At 38.4% G+C, this 23,857-nt stretch overlaps 1 protein-coding gene across 2 annotated transcripts in view; it reads right to left on the bottom strand.

Moving 5' to 3' along the window:
* IQCN (IQ motif containing N) overlaps nt 1-13,398 on the bottom strand; it is a 73,285-nt gene extending 59,887 nt beyond the window's left edge. For both annotated transcript variants that reach the window (XM_074204799.1, XM_074204798.1), the window contains exons 1-3: nt 13,322-13,398; nt 10,765-10,875; nt 6,597-6,643 (exon numbers count right to left, since the gene is read on the bottom strand). Coding sequence is in view for 1 of the 2 variants with exons in the window: in XM_074204798.1 (XP_074060899.1) it covers nt 6,597-6,602 (6 nt within the window). In the remaining variant the exon portion in view is untranslated. The remainder of the gene's footprint in view (nt 1-6,596; nt 6,644-10,764; nt 10,876-13,321) is intronic.
* Between the last annotated feature and the right edge of the window lie 10,459 nt (nt 13,399-23,857).

The following is a 23,857-nucleotide window of genomic DNA, read 5'->3' as shown; positions in this document are numbered from 1 at the left end:
AATAAAAAGTCATAGAAACCGTAGCATCTACCAACAAGGGCTGAAAGGAAAATTAGTTATTGAAGGAATCAACGGACAGATGGACAAACATAGCTACCCTCACTATAGGTTGTCAAGGGAGCATATCGAAAACATTACATATGCGGTACAAAAACATAGAAGTATTCCATTAAACAAATTATATAAAAGATTATTATAAGGAAAGTTCTGTTTAATCAATAACTTTACTATGCAGCAACAAACTAGGCAACAGGCAGGTTGAGGTCATCACGGTCTGAGCAGGGACAAGAAAATTAACTAGATGATTGATAATCACACGTGTAACCACTACATGATCAAACTTGTAATCATATGAACTGTATGATTACTGATGAAAATTGTATACTTTTGTAACCAAAGAAAAGATTTTAGTTTGTTTGTTTCATATGATTCTGAGACTATAAAAATAAATCCAAGCAGCTGACAGTCAACCTGCTCCTGCCTTTACCCACTTGTTGACAACTCATTTCACTGACTCTATCCCTCCTGTCAGGTTCCAAGGACCCTGCGGAGGCTGGACCCCTGCAGACTGGTGCCACAAACAGGGACTTGACAGGTAATATACCCCCCCTTCTTTTCTTAGTGGGATAGATGGGTTTCTGCTCGGGGAATCTGCAGGCACCCTGATGAGAGTTATATCAGGCAAGAAAGGGCAGTAATCTTAACATCATGGGTAATAATAAAAGTAGGCAAAGAGTTCTTTTTATTGAAATTCTGACTCATTTATTACATAAAAGAGGAATCAAGGTTTCTAAGGTCTGAGTCACTCGATTCATCTCATTCATACATAATTGCTGTCCTTGGTTTCCTGAACGTGGGTTTATAGATCTTGATATTTGGCAAAAAGTAGGAGAAGATATCAGAAAATATTATATAGAACAAGGACCAGAGAAAGTTCCTACAGATGTGTTCAGTTTATGGAGCCTGGTCAAGGACACTCTTGATTCTGACCATGAAATTACAAAAATAAGTACTAAGTTATCATCTGCAGTTTGTGCTGCAACTGAGGAAACTCCTTTATTAATAAAATCTAGAAATAACTTAAGGGCATCTCTTAGAGATGAGCCTGAGGAAAATCCTCCTCCTGATAAATTAACTCCTGGGGAAGAGGAGGATCTGGAAGATAAAGCAGCTAGATATAGTGATGATTGGGGTGCATTTACTGTAGAAAAGAAAAAAGAAGAGGGTAAGAAAAGCAAAAAAAAAATAGCGACCCCACCTCCCTTATCGGATGTGGGATTTTATGGGGCTATTAAAGAAGCTCTAAAAAATGGAGATACCACCTTTGGGTGTTATCCCAGCAGACTGGTTGCTTTCTGGCTCCTGGAAAGGTCCGGTCTTTTAACATCGGGAGGAGAGTTTGCTTGTATACTCCCACAGGATGTGGACTCACCTATCTGGATCCCTGATTGATTCATCTGTCATTATGAGGAAAAGACCAAATCCACAAAACCCCCAGATGAATGATGACTCACAAGGTGTCCCTATTTCTTCCTTCCTTGGTGAACCCAGTTCGGAAGCTCTCTCTTGAAGATGCATTTCTTTCTCCACCTGTCTCCAGAAGACTCTCCCTCTGTTAGATCATGTGTTTCAGTGCCTTTTGCTCTCTTGTTAGTCCCATCTGATGCTGATTTTATTATAAAAGAAATGTCTCCAGATTTATTTGTTGTTAACTGTACCACCTGTATAATTTCTAATTGCATTGATTCTAAATCTAATGTAAATGCTGTTATTGTAATCCACCAACCCTCTTTTATCCTACTCCCTACTACCCTCAATGAGACATGGTCTGATGATTCTGGGTTATTTGCTTTAGATGTTATCAGTAATGCTCTCTCCTAGCAAAAAAAGATTTATAGTCTCCCTGATACTGGGAATTTCTGCCTTAATTGCTATTATAACTTCTGTTGCCTTAGCCTCCACTGCTCTTATTCAAGAAGTGCATACAGCACACGTGGTGGATCAGATTACAAAGAATGTTTCCCTAGCCCTAATGTCACAAGAAATTGTTGATAGGAAGCTAGAAGCTAAGGTCATTGCTTTAGAGGAGACAGTTCTATATTTAGGGGATCAGTTACAAGATTTGAAAGTTCATCAATCAGGGGCAGCTAGGTGGTATAGTGGATAAAGCACCGGCCCTGGAGTCAGGAGTACCTCGGTTCAAATCTTATCTCAGACACTTAATAATTACCTAGCTGTGTGGCCTTGGCCAAGCCAATTAACCCTGTTTGCCTTGCAAAAACCTAAAAAAAAAAAAAAAGAAAGTTCATCAATCCACTAGGTGTCATTCTTCCCTGAAATCTATCTGTTACCCCGTGAAATGCTTCAGCTATTCCCTGGGACAATGTTAAGAACCATGTCCTTGGTATCTGGAATCATTCTGATTTGTCATTAGCTTTATCAGAATTACATTCCCAAATATCTGCCTTGTCTTCTGCTCCATCAGCTCTTTTGACTCTCACTGATGTGACTTCCAAATTTTTAACAAATTTAAAGTCTTTTTTTAATTCTCGCAATTTAATAATGTATATTATAGCATCTTTGGGTGTTATATTATCTCTGTTAATCCTCCTTTTTTGTTTTCCAGTCCTCTTCAAGATTATAATAAGATCAGTTCGAACAGCTCAAGTTGAACTTTCTGCTATCAAATTAAATCTAAAAGGGGGAAATGTTGGGAGCCAGGGTCTCTAAGCTGTTTGACACAGTCATGGCAAGAAGACTCAAGGTGGCCACACCACCTGATGGAACAACATTTCCTTCTTCAATATATATAGAGATTCCATGTATATCCATATTTATAGGTCTATTATTGATTACAAAACTTACTCATCCTAATAGTGGAATGAATATAAAGGATTTCAGAGAAATTCCTTGAATAAAACAGATTGTGAACTCTGTCCAAATTTAACAGGATTGCCTCTCCCTGAGACATACAAAAGGCTTCAACATTATTAAATCTTTGGAAAATACAGCACTGGGAGTTCCAGGGAGATGTCAGAATATACACAGGGAGGGGCGGCTAGGTGGCACAGTGGATAGAGCACTGGCCTTGGAGTCAGGAGTACACCTGAGTTCAAATGCAGCCTCAGACACTTAATAATTACCTAGCCCTGTGGCCTTGGGCAAGCCACTTAACCCCACTGCCTTGCAAAAACTTTAAAAAAAAGAATATATACAGGGAAAACAGATAAAAGATCGGTCAGATAGAATTCCAAGGAAATTAACAGTTTTGCCCCCCCTTATCATACACAGGGATATATGATAAAGATGGTGAGAGAATAGTTAGTATAGATGACCAATATGTGAACTCTAACAGCCTTAGTTTATTGGGAAAGAATAAAAAGTCATAGAAACCATAGCATCTACCAACAAGGGCTGAAAGGAAAATTGGCTATTGAAGGAGTCAACAGACAGGTGGACAAACATAATTACCCTCACTATAGGTTGTCAAGGGAGCATATCGAAAAACATTACATATGCGGCACAAAAACATAAAAACATTCCATTAAACAAATTATAACAAAGATTATTATAAGGAAAGCTCTGTTTAATTAATAACTTTACTATGCAACAACAAACTAGACAACAGGCAGGTTGAGGTCATCATGGTCTGAGTAGGGACAAGAAAATTAACTACATGATTGATAATCACACTTGTAACCACTACATGATCAGACTGGTAACCATATGAACTATATGATTAATGATGAAAATTGTACACTTTTATAACCAAGGAAAAGATTTTAGCTTGCTTGTTTGATATGATTCTGAGACTATAAAAATAAATCCAAGCAGCTGATAGTCAGTCAACCTGTTCCTGCCTTTACCCACTTGTTGACTCAACTCATTTCACCAACTCTATCCCTCCTGTCAGGTTCCAAGGACCGCGCAGAGGTTGTACCCCTGCAATTTGTCACCTAGTACAAGTGGAACTGTTGTTCATACATTGGCTGGATCTGCTTGGCCATTTATGGAGCTGTTATGGAATGTTACTAAATCAAATTCCCTTAAATCTGATGATATCATAGCACCAAAGTGCCTTGGTGATCTGGGAAAGACCTAGTTCTTTTTTTTTTGGCAAGGCAATGGGGTTAAGTGACTTGCCCAAGGTCACACGGCTAGGTAATTATATATTAAGTGTCTAGGGTCACATTGGAACTCAGGTCCTCCTGACTTTAGGGCAGGTGCACTATCCACTGCATCACCTAGCTGCCCCTAGACCTAATTCTAAAAGCTCAAGATCTCTCATTGTATCCAGGTCAACACCAGTCATCCTATTCCTATTATACAAGAACACTAGGCTCAGATGGTTCTGGCAGAGAAAGTGAGGCTGGTGTATTTGCACAACAGTCCCTTATTTGAATCCAAATTGCTGCATATGATGACATTATTTCCTTGATGTCTTGATCTTCTTTGCGATGGAAGGACAACTACAACAGAGTTGCCACGAACCTTTAAGGATACACCAAAACAACAACAATAAAACCACCACAAATCTGCACAAACAATATTTGTAAAATTCAATAAAGCAATGAGATCTGCCTAGATCACTCCCCACTTCCCCTTTAGATTGTAAGCTTCTTGAAAATGGACACTATCTTTTCTTTTTCTTATTTGATTACCCATCAACTAACATGACTGACACCTACTTACTTTTTCTTATTTCTGGTAATAAACAAATAAGAATGATTTCCCCTTTTGTAAGTCCAATAATTTATTATATACAAGTGTAATGGGGTTGTATGTGATGCATACTCAGTGTACTCAGGGGTTGTCTCTCCATTGGAGGCAACCAGGGGCCTTATTTCTGGAAGAAATTTCATGAGATGAAATGAAGGTCAGAAAAACGGTAGGTCATACATGGATATTTGTAACTGGTTCTGGTTGGTTAATCACATATTAAAGAGAAGGTTTATTGATTGGTTATAGAGGAATTCAAAAGGGTTCATAAGTTGCAGCATCCGGCAAGAGACAATTCAGTAAGGAGAAAGGATTCCAAGTCCCCTAAAAGCTCCTTGGATTATTATCTGTTCTCTAATTTAGATGGTAGTGCAGTGGATAGAGCACTGGGCTTGGAGTCAGGAGGACTGGAGTTCAAATCTGACCTCAGAAATTTGATACTAGCTGTGTGACATTGGGCAAGGCATTTAACAGTCAGAGGATTGCCTCACATCCAAGGCCTTCTCCAGGAGTCCTGATTCATATCTGGCCACTGGACCTGGTTGACTCTGGAGAAGAAAGTAAGGCTGGTGACTTAGTCCAGTACCCTCTCACTCATATCCAATTCATGTGCATGTCATGACATCACCTCCCTGATGTCATGGACTTCTTTGAGAATGAGGAACAAATATCATCAATCTAGATGAACAGGGTAGAGCCTCTAAGACTTTAAAAATTTTCAGAGTTCAGGAAGGCTCTCTGTTATTCAGGAGTCCTGTAGCACCAATGCCCTGAAGAGCAAAGATTGACTTTAAAAATCCCAGAACAGTAGAAATTGAGGATTCATCTGACAGTCGTGTTACATCTGATCATGAACTAAATAGGACTTATACTAAGCCAGAAGTGAACTAAGCAATGAGACAACTCCCCCAATGATGGAAATGGTGTAAGGGAGGTATCTTAGGAGCTTCAGATGTATGGCTTGTTTGTTTTTTGCTTCTGCTATATCTTCAAAGTAAATATTCCTTTAGTGGCATTAACTGGTTAAATGAATCTGGGTCCTACTCATAGACTCCTTACAGTGGGGAGAATACAGCTAGTAGAGGTTTGAGTTGGGAGTTAGAGAAAATATACTTTGTCGATTGAAATGCAATTCCCCAAGAGGGAAATATAGTTGGTCAGGTTCTTAGAGAATGAACCAGAGAATACTCACTAAATAAGAAATTCATTCAAAATAAAGAGTCATACAGAATGAAATGAAGACCTAGAACAAAATTACTAAAATTAAGTGATTTTTTAAAAAAGCAATTATTGCAATCATGCTCTCAGACAAACATAAAAATTTACAGGCCAAGAAAGATAAAGGAAATTACTTTATACTTAAATGCTCCCTAGCAATGATTATATCATTATTAAGCTTATATGCAACAAATGACAAATTCAAAAGGGAAAAGCTAACCAAATTGCAAAAAAAAGTAAAGTAGAGAAACAAGTAACAATAATTGTAGGAGACTTCAATGTTCCTTTATCAAAACTGGATATATCTAACAGAAAAATAAACAAGTAAAATGTAGAACTGAACAGAATATTGATTAAATGATATTTGAAAGACTTAGTTTTCTGAATGAGAACATTATGAAATGTGCATTATATTCATATGAATTTATATTTCTTAGCATCATACAGTAAAACATTTATAAAAATGCAAAGGGTAAAAATAATAAACATTTTAATATTCTATGGTGTGATGAAAATAGTAATTTTTAAAAAAGAATCCAATAAAAATATAGATTTTAAAGGGAGACTAAGTAATATCCTGAATGATAAGTAGTCAAAGAATAAAATATAGAAACCATTGAAAGTATGTGAAAAAGAACAAAACCAATGTGACAACCTACCCACATATTGGGGATATAATTAAGTCAGTCCTCAGAAGAATGTGTTTCTGGAAAAAAATTAAGAAATGGAAAAAACAGAATTAGTGAATTGTATATATATATATAGTATATATATATATATAAAGTATATATATATATATATATATACTTTATAACCAGAAAATCATCAAAAAACCAAAACCAAGAGGTGGCTAAGTGGTACAATGGACAGAGCACTGGCCCTGGAGTCAGGAGTATCTGATTTCAAATATGGCCTTAGATACTTAATAATTAGCTAGCAGTGTGGCTTGGCCAAGTCACTTAACCCCATTGCCTTGAAAAAACCTAAAAAAAACCCCCAAAAACCCAAAACCAAGATATTAGAAGAAATGCTCTAAAAATTGTAGGTAAAATAGAGTATAAAAATGCTCTAGTTATTCATGTGCTTTTATAAAAGTTGTATTTGCTAATATCTGAAATATGTATAATAGTCTTTAATATATGGGCACAAGTTTTAAATGAATCTTCCCTTTGATTTATGATATAGTTGATTCTGAATGTAAGTCAAAAATATACTCTAGAAATGATAAAACTAGAACATTTTTAAAAGATTACAAATATGAATAAACCTTAAATTAACTTGGTCCAAAAAAGGAAAGAAATGGAAAAAAAAATAAAAAACCACAAAAATTACAGAGAAAAATAATAATAACAAGAAATTAATATGTAATATATTTGGAGCAAAACAAAATTTATTCCTCTCTTTTTTAAATTTTTTTTTCAAAAATTTAAAAGAAATGGATGATTACTTTCGAATACAGAAAATATCTGAATAACAACTGATCAATACACTGAGAAAATCTGAAAACACATTGAATGTGTTACATCTGTGGATTTTACATCTCCTCTCTCACATCACTTCAGTTCTGCTTGATCTTTACAATTTTTGTTACATTCACTTTTGATTTTTTATTGAAGTGCACATTTTGATTTTTTTGAAATGCAGCTTTTCTTTCCATTTACTTATAACTTGTAGTTATTGTGTATATTGTTTTCTTGACTTTGCTACATTCTTTATCAGTTCACATAGATCTTTTAATGTTTTCTTGAATTCATCACACACATCATTTCTTATAGCATAGTAATATATCATTATTTTCATGTATCACAATTTCTTTTGGGGAGGGGGAAGATTGGTTTTTGCAGGGCAATGAGGTTAAATGATTTGCCCAAGGTCACATAGCTAGATTATTATTAAGTGTCTGAGACCATATTTGATCTTGGGTTCTTCTGACTCCAGGGTCGGTGCTCTATCCACTGCACCACCTAACTACCCCATATGTACCACAATTTCTTTAGCCATTTCCCATATGATGGACATCTACTTTGCTTCTAATTCTTTGCTATCACAAAAAGTGCTGCTATAAATATTTTATAGAGACTTTTTTCTTGACTATGGCTTCCTTAGAATATAAGCCCAGTAATGGAGTCTTTGGTTCAAACAGTATAAACATATTAATCACTTTATTTGCATAAATTTGCTTTTCAAAATGTTTGCACCATTTCACAGCTCCATTAGTATACCTAAAGTTTTAAAAACTCTCCAGAATTGACTATTTCCCATTTTTGGTTCATTTTTGACAATTTGCAGTCTTTGACAGTAGTTTTATGAAAAGAATTCTTAACAAAATAAGGGATGGATTAGTGATGAACATAAAAGCATAATTAAATAATTTCAAATAAAATTTAAAAGCTTTTGCATGAACAAAATCAATCTAGTTAGGATAAGAAGGGAAATAGTCAATTGAGTAAAATCTGGAGATTAACTAGTGCTAACCCAAATATTTAAGACTAAGAAACATTTTCCAATGGATGTGAATAGTTTTATTTATCAACAATTACTTGAAAGGTGCTCCAAATCACTAACAATAATGAAATAAATGCAATTTTTTAAAAAACTCCCAGATTTTGCCTCAGTATATTAGATGTTAAATGTTGAAAATAGTCAGTGTTGGAGAGAGACTGCTGGAAACAAAATGGGTGTTCATCATTGAAGGAATGGCTAAACAAGTAGTATGTGGATATGATAGACTATTATTGTACCATAAGTAACAACAAACATAAGAAATGTGGGAAGCTTTCTATGAACTGATACAGAATAAAGGTTTGCAGACATCAGAAAAAGAATAGACACAATGACTATATTAATGAAAATTTTAAAATATGCTGAAACTAAATTGGACTCTAAGTAATTGTTTTAGTAAATCTTGACCCTGGGAAAAAAGAAAAAGAAGAGGAAATGTATTTACCTCCTCTTAGAAGTTAGGGAAATAGAGGTATGAAATATTCATTTACTGTCAGACAAGTTGACTTCTCAGTAAGCTTTGTTTAACTTTTTTGCAGGGGACAATTACAAAGGAAGGCTTAGTGATTTTATTCAATTTATATTCAATTTATATTCAATATAACCTCAAATATACCCATTAAGGGAACATGCATTTTTTCTTTTTAGGTTTTTGCAAGGCAATGGGGTTAAGTGGCTTGCCCAGGGCCACACAGCTAGGTAATTATTAAGTGTCTGAGGCCAGACCTGAACTCAGGTACTCCTGACTCCAGGGCCGGTTCTCTATCCACTGCGCCACCTAGCTGCCCCCGGGAACATGCATTTATTAAGTATCCCCTATGTGACAATGGCACAGCTAAATGGCATAGTGGGTATAATGACAAACTTGAAGTCAAGAGATCTGAGTTCAAATTCAGTCTTAGATACTTACTATGTGACCTTGGGCAAGCCACTTAACCCTGGCTGTCTCACATGCAGGATAAACTCTAGGGGTCCTGATTCATATCTGACTGCTGGACCCAGATGACTGGAGGAGAAAGTGAGGGTGATGACTTAGCACAGCCCCCCTCCAAAACCAATTCATAAGATTGCCATGGCATCACCTCCCTGTTGTCATCTTCAAAAATGGACAGATCTATCAGTCACTGTGCTAAGCATTTCATCAATATTTTCTGAGGCAAATTTTAAGTGACTAGCCCAGGATCCACATAGCTATTAAGTGTCTAAGACCAAATTGATCTCACATCTTGCTGATTCTAGTCCAGCACTCTATTTGCTAGCCCAGCTACCTGTTTGTAGGTGGCATCAATAAAATGAGAAAGAGAGACAGACAGAGACAGAGAGATAGAGATAGAGACAGAGAAAAAGAGACACAGAGACAGACAGACCAGAGAACCAGAACCAGAAACAGAGTCAGAGAGAGAGAGAGAGAGAGAGAGAGAGAGAGAGAGAGAGAGAGAGAGACAAAGAGACAGAAACAGAAAGACAGAGGCACAGAGACAGACACAGAGAGCCAAAGAGAGAGACAGAGTCAGAGACAGAGACAAAGAGACAGAGTCAGACAGAGACAGAGAGACAAAGAGAAAGACAGAAAGACACAGAGACAGAGAGACAGAGACAAAGAGATACTGAGTCAAAGACAGAACCAGAGAATCAGAGCCAGAGACAGAGAGACAGAGACAAAGAGCCAGAGAGACAGGGCCAGAAAGACAGAAACAGAGAGACCATCAGAGACAGACACAAAAAAGGGACAGAGACAAAGCCAGAGAGCCAGAGGGTCAGAGACATAGAGACAGAGACACAGAGCCAGAGACAGAGAGAAAGAGAGAAAGAGACAGAAGCAAAGAGACAATCAGAAACAGAGACAAAGCCAGAGAGCAAGAGGGCCAGAGACAGAGAGACAGAGAGAGGAGAGAGGGGAGAAGGACAATTTCTTCATGTGAGATGGGAATGAGAGAAGAGAAAGTTGAGGAAGGCATCTGAGTGAGGTAAGATGAAGAGGAGAAGAGAAGAGAGAACTCTCCGTTAATGGTCTCATTTTTGTCCCTGGGAAGTTCAACTGTGAGATGTATGCTCATTAAAAGTATTTACCACTGGGGCAGCTAGGTGGCACAATGGATAGAGCACCGGCCCTGGAGTCAGTAGTACCTGAGTTCAAATGCGACCTCAGACACTTAATAATTACCTAGCTGTGTGGCCTTAGGCAAGCCACTTAACCCCATTTGCCCTGCAGAAATCTAAAAAAAATATTTACCACTGTGATGACATAAAAGCAACACTATATTCTAATCACAGAAAAAAATCCAGCACAGATTGAGGAGAGATTCCCTCACTGTAGGGAGGTACCTTGGATACTCCTGTGAGTTGGTGACTTTACGTTGATTGTATTAAGTGTCTGGACATTGTAGAGACTTCTGGAAAAGGTGTTTGTGATTCAAAGGAGTTTGATCTGTCCATCTATAGAGAAAAGACCAAAAGAATGAAGAATGTCTATTGCTCAGATTTCAGCACGTGCTTCACTAATACCCTTATAGAGCTTGACTGATAGTCTGATTGTCTGGGACAGGCAGTAGGACCAGAGTCAGGAGGAAGGAGGAGAGGGCAGAGTTGTTTTTTAGGAAACTGCAAAGCACCTTGAGTGATTCTAAACTTCTTATAATGTCAAAGGCCTATGTTTTCAACAAGAGCATGTTATTGGTCTTCTGGCTGCCTCTGAACAGAAGATGGTAGTAGAAAGAAACACAGAGGGCAGCTAGGTGGCGTAGTGGATAAAGCACCAGCCTTGGAGTCAGGAGTACCTGGGTTCAAATCCAGTCTCAGACCCTTAATAATGACCTAGCTGTGTGGCCTTGGGCAAGCCACTTAACCCCATTTACCTTGCAAAAACCTTAAAAAAAAAAAAGAAACATGATGGGTGTAAGCCAACTGAAGCATAGAATTGATCATTAACCCCAAAGAAAGCAAGACTAATGCACAACATTGGTTCAGACTCTTTGTAAAAGGTATAAGAGAATTATATAACAAAGAATGAAGCTGGGTTGGTGATGGGTTGTTTGGTAGAGCACTCCATTCTTCCTTTCATGGCATTTGGAGAAATTGAGGAAGATCTTCAATATACTGGGTGGGTCCTCTATGGCAAACTTGAGAGGGAACACATGGATGAGTCACTCAGGAAAGGTTCCAACAAGCATCATCAGAAGAATTGAATTAAGATCTTGATTTCTTTAGAGTATTTAAAATGTTTATTTATGTAAGCTTTGAGAATCTTTCAAAATTGATTGCAATCTACAAAAAATTGGCAATTATTCCCATTTGAAGCAAAGAGTTCAAGTGATTTGTGCATTATCACCCAAATGTCTCCTGATTTCAAGTCCAGTTCTCTTCCCACAGTGCCTTTAGATTAGATGGGAGCAGTGGAAACTGGCAGGAAAGTCTGAGACCTAGGGACTTTCTGAAGCCCTCAGTTCTAGAGCTCTTTATTTCTGAAAGACAGTCTGGTTCCTAAGACAGTCTGCTCCCTCCCAGCTTAGCTTTGACCTGAGGAGAAATGCTGAAGACCCAAGGGACCAGGGCTGGCAGTGATAGGAAGGATTGTTCTTTCAAGAAAGTTCTTGTGCCCCCAATCTGACCTTGGATAGTAATTTAGAAAGCCTGGCTTCAATCACTGCAGATTCAACTAGAAAGATGTTTAGAAAATGGATAATGAAGAAGAATGAGAACAGAAGGGGTAGAGGAAGAACTCCTGAAGCATCCTTTCTACTTCCAAGGGCCAAGAAGAAGGAAGGGATATATTTTTAAAGAAAGGACCATAATGATTATTGTTGGAAGGGTTGTGGGAAATCTGGGACACTATTACACTGCTGGTGGAGCTGTGAATTCATCCAACCTTTCTGGAGAACTATTTGGAACTATGCCCAGAGGGCAACAAAAATGTGCATACCCTTTGACCCAGCAATACCACTACTGGGTCTATACCCTGAAGAGATGATGAAAAAGGGTAAAAACATTACTTGTACAAAAATATTTATAGCAGCCCTATTTGTGGTGGCAAAGAATTGGAAATCAAGTAAATGTCCTTCAATTGGGGAATGGCTTAGCAAAGCTGTGATATATGTATGTCATGGAACACTATTGTTCTGTTAGAAACCAGGAGGGATGGGAATTCAGGGAAGCCTGGAGGGATTTGCATGAACTGATGCTGAGTGAGATGAGCAGAACCAGAAAAACACTGTACACCTTAACAGCAACATGGGAGTGATGATCAACCTTGAAGGACTCACTCATTCCATCAGTACAACAATTGGGAGCAATTTTGGGCTGTCTGCAAAGGAGAGTACCATCTGTATCCAGATAAGGAGTTGTGTGGAGTTTGAACAAAGTTCAATGACTATTCCCTTTAATTTAGAAAAACACAGATATCTTATTGTCTGATCTTGTTACCTCTTAGACTTCTTGTCTCTTCTCTAAGGATATGATTTCTCTCTCATTACATCCAATTTGGATCAAGGTACAACATGGAAACAAAGTAGACTGTCAGAGTGCTTTCCATGGGGGGGGGAAGTAAGATTGGGGGGAAAATTGTAAAACTCAAATAATATCTTTAATAAAAGTTAATTTTAAAAAATAAATAAAAGAAAAAAAAAAAGAAAGGACCAGAAAGTCTTGGGAAGGTCAAGCAGAAAAAAAAAGGAGAGTGGGGTTATCTTAAACAGCTAACATCTATGGTATTGACTTCCCAGGGTACCTAAAACATATATACATTTCTAGTACTGAAACAAAGAAGTAGAGACCCATTTTATAGAGCAGACCATCAAGGCTTCCCTAAAAGTGTTAGGATGGGGGAAAGGAGCAGTAGCACCTAGCAGCCTTGTCCACCTAGTTGGGGCATAGACCCTGGGCTCACCTGTAGCTGCCCTGAACTCAGCAACTAGGGCGATGTACCTCACGTGGAATCCAGGAATTGGTGAGGGCATTATGACCTGCTGCAGGTTCTAGCCAATCCCAAGTCCTGCCAACCCTGCCTTCCCATCCTATGGAAACCAAAGAGGTTTGGAGAAGAAAATGGAGGGAAGGAAATAAAAAGTTTTAGTCTCCTATTAGATAACAGACATTGACCTCTGCTCTTGTCAAAGGGCTCAGAAAGAGAATGGAAGAGAGAGTCTTGGTATTGTGGAGGGTAGTTAAGATTTCCCACTGTAGAGAACGGGGCTGGGGAGTGGGAGAAGAGAATTGAGGACCCTGAGTGATGGAGAAAAGTGAGAATTAGTGAGTCCTGAGTAAGGAGATAGCTATTGAGAACTACTGAGTGATGGCAGAGGCAACAGACTTCCCACCCCTACCCCAAGCAAGGGTAGAGATGATAGTAATTCCCATTGAGATAACAGTTAAGATCCCTGGCTGAGGAGGACAACTAAGGAAGGTTACTATTGGGTCCCTGGTAGGATTAGGGCAGGATGGGGAAAGAAAATTCCACAGGTCACCAGATCTGTTGTATGAAAATTCAAAGGCCTCCAAGTCCACCCTGAGCCTGAACAGAATCCTCTCTGCAACATCACTCAGAAATAGCTATCCAGTCTCTGCCTAAAGATCACTAGGGATGAGGATCCTTTAAAAAAAATTATATTTTTCCGACCTCAGACACTTAATAATTACCTAGCCGTGTGGCCTTGGGCAAACCACTTAACCCCATTGCCTTGCAAAATCTAAAAAAAAAAAAGAAAAAAAATTATATTTCTATACCAAACTTAACAAACACCAGGTAAAGTACCATTTTAGAAAAAAGGATTGTACATAAAGCTGCAAGTCTTTATTAGTTATAGTTTGCTTTTCTTTTTAAATAAATAAGTTTAACCTGCAGTTTTCAAAGCTGTCTTCTCTGTTTAAAAAAAACCCCCAAAAACCCCAAACCATGTCTCAATAACTCTCAATTTCTCTCTCCCTATTTCTCTCTCTCCCTCTCTCCCCCTCCCTCTCCCTTTCCCTCTCTCTCCCCCACCACCTTCCTTTCCTCTCTACCTCCATTCCACCCTCCCTCTCTCTCAATACTCTAGCCCTTCCCATAAGCCCCCATAACCTTCCCGCCAATCCCTTGGGGAGGAAAAAAGGAGAAAAAATTCGTCTATAAAAAAATATACATAGGGGAGGGCGGCTAGGTGGCGCAGTGCATAGAGCACTGGCCTTGGAGTCAGGAGTACCTGAGTTCAAATCCAGCCTCAGACACTTAATAATTATCTAGCTGTGTGACCTTGGGCAAGCCACTTAACCCCATTGCCTTGCAAAAATCTAAAAAAAAAAAAAATGAAAAAATATACATAAACAAACTCCCCCATCGACTGTCCAAGAAATGTAGGTTTCCTTCTGTAAAATGAAACTATTACTTTCTTATCAGGGGTTGGTAGCCTGCCTCACCACCAGTTCTCTGAAGCCATGGTTGGTCATTGTATTGGTCAGAGTTCTTGGATCTTTCCAAGTTGTTTTTCTTTATAATATTGTTATCTTATAAATTGTCCCCCTGGTTCTTCCCACTTCACTCTTAAGTTAGGTCAGACAGGTCTTCCCAAGTTTCTCTGAAATTATCCATTTTGTCATTTCCTGTAGCACAATAATATTCCCTTACTTCATATGCTATAAATTGTTTAGGCATTCCCCGATAGATGGGCAATCCATAGTTGCTTTTGCTTCTACAAAAAGAACTGCCATAAATATTCTTGTATAGGTGAGGCTTTCTCCTCCTTCTCTGCTCTCCTTGAAGAATAGTCCTAGTTGTCATATTTCTGGGTCAAAGTAATATAGCTTGATCACAGTCTCAAATTGCTTTCCCAAATGACTGAACCAATTCACCTTTCCACCAACAGTGCATTATTGAACTCATTTGACTGTAGTTTGTGCATTTGTCATTATAGAAATGATTACCATTTATATAGCACTTTAACATTTACAAAGCACATTATATTTTGCTATATGATCCTCAAAAAATCCTGAGGCAAATATTATCATTCCCATTTTACAGATGAGGAAGCTGAGGCAGAGAGAGGTTAAATGACTCAACCAAGTTCTCACTGCTAACAAATATTTGTATTCAGAGCTTCTTGACTTTAGGTCTAGGAATGTATGGCTGCAACACTGATTATTTCATTTGGTATTCACTACAACTCTGTAAGGTAGATGCTAGAATTATTCCCATTTTATCAGTGAGGAAACAGGCTAGAAGAGTTTAATTGACTTGCCCAGTCAGCTAATAAGTGTGTAAAAGTTTTAACTATTGATTTTTTATTAATTTTGTTCTGGAGCATTTATACATAGCTTCGGATAGCTTCCATTTCTTCTTTTGGAAACAGTTCACATCCTTTGATTATTTATGCATTGGAAAAGGGTCTTTGTTCTTATAAATTTGAATCAATTACTTACATATCTTTGATATGAGATATCTGTCAGAAAAACTTACTGCAAAGATTTTCCCTAGTTAAATGTTTCCCTTCTAATTTTAATTGCATAGGTTTTGTTTATATAAAACCTAAAGCAATTTTTAAAATTTAATTGTATTTCTGTCTGTGAACAAAAAATCTGTTTTCTCTTCCTCTCATTAAGAAAAAGAAAGAAAAACAAAATCCTTGTAACAAAAATGTGTGGTCAAATAAAGCAAATTCCCTCATGGGCTATGTCCAAAAATTATTGTCATTCTGCACTTGGAGTCCATTGCTTCTCTTCAGAGTGATTTATTATCAATTCTCTGGAATTGTGGTTGGTTGGTTGCATTAATCTTTGCCCCAGTATGCAGGCCAAAGTTCTCAAGTCTTTCAAGTTTATTTGTTGTTTCAATATTGTTTTATTGTACAAATTGGCCTCTTCAATCTGTTCACTTCACTCTGCATTAGTTATGCAAGTCTTTCCAAGTTTCTTTGAAACTGCCCACTTTATCATGTCTTAGGGCACACCAATTTGATGGACACTTCATCAGTTTTTAGTTCATTACAGCTACTGTAAATATTTTTGTACACATAAGTTCTTTTCCTCATAGGTTTAGTAGTTAATGGTATTACTGGTAAATGGATATGCACAGTTTAGGGACTTTGGGGGAATAGTTTCAAATTGCTTTCCAGAATGACTGGAACAATTCACAAATCTATCAACTGTACAATGGTGTGCCTGTCCTATTTTTCTGCAGCACCTCACCCCCTTTTTTTTGTCATCTTTACTAATTTAATGGATATGAGATGGAATCTTGGGGTAATTTGCATTTCTCTAAGTGTTAATGATTTAGAGCATTTTTTCTTGATGGCTATTGATAGTTTAGGTTTCTTCATTTGAAAACTACCTGTTCATAACCTTTGAACATTTATCAATTAATCATAGAGTGACACAGCCTTATAAATTTAAATTCAGTTCCTTCTATATCTTGGGAATGAAATTCTTATATTCTGAAATGATTTCCTTCCCCCAAAAATAATTATCTACTTCTCATCTTAGCTTCAAATTAAAGTAACTGTGTGTGTGTGTGTGTGTGTGTGTGTGTGTAAAATCAAAAATTTCCCTTCTATCATTTTTTTCATCACAAACTGCTCTTCTATCCATAGATCTGAAAGGTAATTTCCTCTAATTACTATTTCATATCATTTGTATAAGTCATTTTATGATAATCTTGATATATATATATACATATATATATATATATATATTATAAGATGTTGTCTTATGTCTAATTTCCACCAGACTGCTTTACAATTTTCCTAGCAGAGATGGTGCAGTGGATAGAATACTAGCTCTGGAGTCAGGAGGACCTGAGTTCAAATCTAGCCTCTGACACTAATTACTTAGTTGTATGACTTTGGGTATTTAACCCTATTTTTTTTTTTTTTTTTTGCTTAGCAGGTCTTGACTCAATAGTTGAGATCTTTGGGTTTAAAAATATTAAGTTAGGGGTGGCTAGGTGACGCAGTGGATAGAGCACCGGCCCTGGAGTCAGGAGTACCTGAGTTCAAATCTAACCTCAGAGACCTCAGACAATAATTACCTAGCTGTGTGGCCTTGGGCAAGCCACTTAACCCCATTGCCTTGCAAAAAAAACCCTAAAAAACTATTAAATATTAAGTTAGTTCATTTGCTACTGTATGCTGTAATACTTAATTTGTTCCACTGATTTACCTCAGTAGTACCAAATCATTTTAATGATTATTTCTTGGTAGTATGCTTTGACATCTGTTACTAATAGGCCTCCTTATTTTCTTTTTTTCCCTCATTTCATTATTATTATTGAGATTCTTGACTTTTTATTCCTTCAGAAGAATTTCATTATTATTATTTCCAGTGCTATATGATAATACTTTGGTATTTTTATTGGTATGATCCTGAATCAGTATATCAATTTAAGAAGTATTACAATTTTTAATACAATAAAATGGGTTAATGGGCATTAATGTTTCTCCAGATATTTAAGTCTGTCTTTATTTGTTTTGTATTTGTATTCATATAGTTCCTATGAATGTCTTAGCAGATTGACTTCCAAGTATTTTCTACATTCTGTAGTTATTTTGACCATAATTTTTTTTCTGTTTCCTCCTGGTGAGTTGTGTCAAGTATATAAACAATTGTTAATGAATCATTTTACATCCTAAAACTCTGCTAATTTTATAAATGGTTTCAATTGATTTTTAATTGATTCTTCAGGGTCCTCTAAATAGATCATCCTTTGCAAACAACAGAACAAAATGAAACATCGTGTAGTTTTGTTTCCTTTGTCTATCTTTAGTCCTTCTATTTCGTTTTCTTGTCTTACTGCTTTGGCCAACATGCCTAGCATTATACTAAATGTTTCTAGTAATAATGTGCATCCTTGTTTTACATTTGATTATCTTTGAAAAGCTTCTAAACTTTCTCTATTATAGAAAATCTTTGTTCTTGGTTTTAGAAGGATACAGCTTTTTGTGTTAAGTAAAAGTCAGTTTATTCCTATGCTTTCTAATTTTTTTTAAACAGACATAGATTTTGTCAAAAACTCATGACAGCAACTATTGATGAAATCATGTATTTTTATTGGTTTTGTTTAAATATGATCTATTATACTCATAATTTTTCTTAAATTGGGCCTAACTTAAATTACTGATAGGAATACAAGCTAATCGTGGTATATAATCTATTAAAATATTATGGCATCCTATTTGTAAATATTATATTTATTACCTTTATGGTAATATTCATTAGGGATATTGGTCTGTAGTTTCTTTGTTTGCTTTATCTCGCCCTGGTGTAATATTGAGACAATATTTGTATTGAAAGAGTTTGGAAGGTTCCCTTGTTTTCCCTATTTCTTGCAGATAGGTTCTTCTGTCTATCTTCCTTCCTTTCAATTTCTCCTGGAGTTTGTTTTGCTTGGGACTACTCCATCACCTATCCTGACCTCCCTCTCTCCTCTCCTCATACCCACTTATTTCTCTGTTGATTTTCATAACCCTGCTTTCTTCTACCTTTCTAGTCTGCTTAGACCTTACTCCTGACCCATATTCTTCAATCCAGTGACAATGGATTCATGACTGTCCATAAAAAGATACTCCATCTCTTGATTCTGGCTGTTTTCTCTGACTATCCCCTATTCCTAGAATGTTTTCTCTCTTTATCACCATCTCCAGGCTTCCTTTTCAATCTCAGTTAAAATCTCATCTTCTATAGGAAGCCTTCCTCAAACCCTTCTTAATTTCAGTCTCTTCCTTTCATTAATTATCTCCTTTTTATCCTCTATATAACTCGCTTCATCTATTTGTTTGCATCTTGTCTCCCCCATTAGATTGTAAGTTCCCTGAGGGCAGGGAATTTTGTCTTTTGCCTCTTTTTTGCCGACTCAGTGTTTATCACAGGGTCTGGCACATAGTAGGGGCTTACTAGGTGTTTATTGATTGATAAAACACTCCTCAAAACTGATTGTTTAAGGATTAATTATCCTCATTCAGGAAAAAGGGCCATACAGGTGAAGTGCCTTGCACAGTATCACATAGCTTATCATTCCTCTTCTTGATAATGCTTCCCTTATGGCAGCCTCCCTGTTAGATAGAAAACTGAGGATCAGGGACTCAAAATGACTGGCTAAAGGAACTGGTATCTTTCAGAAGAGAAGACTTAGGGAGGACATGATCACTCCTACCTTCCAAGCGATGAAGGATCAGTCTCCCTCTGCTTAGCCTCAGAGGCAGAACTAGGATAACTCAGTAAAAGTTATTGAGAGGTAGATTTAGGTTTGCTGTCAGGAGAAACTTCCATAACAGTTAGAATTATCCAGAAGGAGACTGGGCTGCCTTGAGGCAACCCAGAAATCTTCAAGCAAATGTTGGAAGACCTTGCTGAATGCTTGTTGAGGTTGTTACAAGGGGAATTCTTGTTAAAGAGAGCATCTGATGATGGCCTCTGAGCTTTCCCCTAGCTCCAAAACTCTTTGTTTTTGTAAACTTGTTAAACCACTAGCACATGTCAGAGACCTTAGGGTTGGGTTGAGCTGGGCTGGGCTCTGCAGAGCTAGTTCCCTGTGAGTTCATCCATCTGCAAGGGTGGAGAATTGGAGCCCACTCTGCTTGGGCCTCTCTCTAGGCCTCTTTTGTCTCCCCACCCCCACCCCACCCCAACAAGGTTGAGCCCAGGGACCAGTGGGAGCTGGGGCTGGGTGGAGATGGCAAAGGTCCAACTCTGAGTCACTTCCCTGGCCCTGAGCACCGATTACACTGGTTCTGGCAAAGAAACTGCTCTCCACACCTCCCTCCCCTCGTCTTCCAGTTTTCCTTGTGGCTTTGGACAAGTGAGCAGTAGTGTCGTGCCAATTCCCACTGTGACTAGAGTAGCCTGCCTGCCCTTCAGTATCGCCTTGCATTTACATCTCTTCTACTTCAGGTGGGCCAAGGACATGACCAGAGCCAAGTCAGAAACCAAAGAATCACAGGCTAGAGGTGTAGCAGAACTTGGAGAACATTTGGTCCCATCACTTCATTTCAGAGGGAAAACTGTGACCAAAGATAGGAAAGGACATAGCCCGAGTCACACAGGCAATAATGGTTTAAGATAACTTGAGTTCAAATACAGGTTCTGCCATTCATTTGCCTGTGTTATACTGAGCAAGTCCCTTCTGCTCTCTCGGTTTGAATTTCCCCACATATAAAATGATGTTGGACTAGATGGTCTCTAAGGTCTACTCTTAAGAATTCTAGAGCTAGAATTTCCTATCTTAATTCACTGGTCAGGTCTCTTTTCTACTCTTCCTCATGCTTCCGCCCCTCTGCCGGTAGGGGGAGCTCCAACGTCAGTTCATGAGATATGGTGGTAAGGTGATAGAGGTGGAAGTCAGGACCTATGGTTGGGCAAGACACTTCCACCTCTGAGCCTCAGTTTCCTGACCTGCAAAATGGGGACAATAATCCTTAAACTATTCATCTCACAACATTGTTAGAAGTACCTACTCCTAATTCATCAGACTGTTTACAGTCAACAGTTTCCTCTCACAGTGGAGATACTGCTGCACCTGTAGACCCTTCCAATGATGGCAGAATTCCTACTAGGACCACCCGAAATCTGTTTGACCATTGCCTTTGGCACCAATTCTCCTGTGATGGGGAGAGTCATGGAGGGGTTGGATTTGTACAACTAGCCCAGAGCCAGCTAGGCCAGGGCAGGGGGTGGCGGGGATGAGGTGTAGGGAATGTCCATGGGACATTATCTGGACATTGTCTGGAGCACAAGATTCTGCTGTAATTCCTCATGTGACCTTGGGTAAAGCACTATCCCTATCTGAACCTTAGTTTTCTCCACTCTTAAATGAATGAAGTGGGTCTCTTAGATCTCTCCTAGTAAATATCCCCTCAATTAGTGCTTTGTAAACTCTCCTGAATTTTTGTAGGATCATAGATTTATAGCTGGGAGGAGTTTAGAGACTAAATTCAATTCCCTCATTTTACAGGTGTGGAGGCTGAGAGAGTTAAATGACTTGCCTGGGGTCACTCAGTTAATCAGTGTCTGAAATGGGCCTCAAATGTCTATCTTCTATCCATCACCTTATCTAGATGCCTCTTCACATCTTGGGATGAATTGTTAGCCTGGTCCAAATATGGGAAAAGATAGAGGTATGTTTGCAGCCAGCTTGAACTAGCTGAAATCATTGTTAAATTTTTAGTGTGGGCATTTATACATCCAAAAATGAGCAAGCATTATAAATTGAAACCATTTATTCTTTGGTTGATTGTCTAGACAAAAGAAAGTGATGGAGAAAATGTGAGTGATGCAAATTAAGCTTAAAAGTGGTTATGCATACATGTCTTTTCTCTCTTTCCCAATCTCAAGCCAGTACATCACTGGAAAAGCTCCAGACTACATTGCAGGGGTTAGCGAGTGAGTGAAGAAGGGACTTGGAGGTGAGGGAAAGACAGTCTTTTTAATATATCCTTGAAACCACCCAATCAAGGATGATCATGAAGAAAGAATCCTCACATTCTTTTCACATTTAGAGTGATTTTAGTTTTATTAAGCATTTCACATGCATGATCCCACTGGACCCTCACAACAACCCTATGAGGTAGCTCCTATTAGTATCCTCATTTTATAGAGGAGGAAGCTGAGATTGGCTTAAATAACTTACCCAGGTTCATACAGCTAGTAAATTTCTAGGGGCAGAACAGACTGACTATTCTTTCTGATCCCAAATTGCAGTTTTCTATCCATTGCTGTTTCCTTTCCAGCTTGTCTTCAGTGATCCCCACATCAGCCTCATTTCTCCAGCTGGCATCTGCCCAACTCAAGCTTTTCCCAACAGAATGGACTGACCAGACTGGAGAGAGAGACTGAGGCAGTCTTCTATAGTGGAAAAGGTACAGGACTAAGAGTCAGCAGAACTGGATTTGAGTCCTGGCCTCACTACTATGGGATTCTTCGAGCTCTCCCGCTTCCTAGCTGAGGCGGACTCCCTCCAAACTGGACATTGCTGAGAACAGCGCGGCTGTGTTCTATACTACAATTCATTTGTCTTTGTATAGTCAGTCAGATAAAAAGTAGGAGCTTCGGAAGTACTTGCAGATTGACTGAAATGGTCTAGTTGAGGGGTGGCTAGGTGGTGCAGTGGATAGAGCACCAGCCCTGGAGTCAGGAGTACCTGGGTTCAAATCCAGCCTCAGACACTTAATTACCTAGTGGTGTGGCCTTGGGCAAGCCACTTAACCCTACCTGCCTTGCAAAAACTAAAAAAAAAAAAAAAAAAAATGGTCTGTTGAGAGAGTTCTGGACTTGGAATGAGGAGTATCTGAATTGGAAGCCTGCCTCTGATATTTATTATATGACTTTGGGCAATTTCCTTACCCTCTCTCACCTTGGGTTCCCTCTTTGAAAAACTGAGAGTAATAATAGTAACTACTTCACAGGGCTGTGGTGATCAAATGAGGTGACCTAAAGGGTATTGCAGATCTTAAAAAGCTACATAAATGTTAGCTAGAGTTATCATTCTAGACTGGAAGCTATACAAGGCCAGGGGCTTCAGTATGTTCCAGCATACAGTGTTTGCTAAATAAATTCATGAGTACTGCTAAATGAACACAATATTTTTTTTTTAGGTAGTTCGATTTAACCTTAATCAAGCCAGTCACTGGAGAAGGATCTGGGACCCTGGACAGCATCAGTGAAGACTACAAAGTTAGCAATCCTGGCTTGTTTTTCTCACACTGAGCAGGTCCATTCAGCCTCTATGAAACATGAGGCTAATCCTTCCACTGTCTGGATACCTGTCACTAGGGATGGATGTGTCACATGTCTTTGCCCTGATGGCCCCCCAAGGTATGAATGGCTTCCCCCTTCTCTTCTGCCTTTTTTTCAAGCCCCAACTTCTCTAGGAAGTCTTTCTCCCAGTTTTAAGGGCCTTCTACTCTCAAAGCTACCTTGCAATCACTTTGCAAATATTTTGCACATATATACCCATAATATGCTGTATATTTTATATACATACATATATATATATATAATATATATGCAGCAGGTATAGAAGTAAAGCAACCTCACAACCACCACAGGAAGCAATACTTGATTGCACTGGTGTCCAGAGAAGATGAATGAGTCTAGGAAGACTCTAGAACCCAAGGAAAACTTTCTCTGGAGGGTTAAAGTGCAGAATGAAGTAGGAATGGATCCGGCCAATCTGGAGCCAATAACTAAGCTGATGCAAAAGTGAGCATCGTGGCTTTGGACCTTAAAGGGTTGGTGTGAGAGTTTTCTTTCGATGTGAGTTGTTACGAGTGCCTCAGCTGGGTGACCTGGGGCAGATCCTCTTCTCCGGTCCTTAGTTTCCCCATATGTAAATGAGAAGTCTCAGCCAGACTTTCTCTAAGGCTTCTTGCAGCTCTGAATTCTTTGCTCTTTTCTAAAGCTGTGAGGTCTTTTCACTTGAAACCCAAGCAAGATACACATGGAAGCTATTAGCATCTTGGGGCAG

Source organism: Macrotis lagotis, chromosome X (assembly GCF_037893015.1).
Source record: "Macrotis lagotis isolate mMagLag1 chromosome X, bilby.v1.9.chrom.fasta, whole genome shotgun sequence".
Lineage (NCBI taxonomy): Eukaryota > Metazoa > Chordata > Mammalia > Peramelemorphia > Peramelidae > Macrotis > Macrotis lagotis.
Note: the sequence above shows the minus strand (reverse complement) of the source record. Positions and strands in the feature narration are given on the sequence as shown.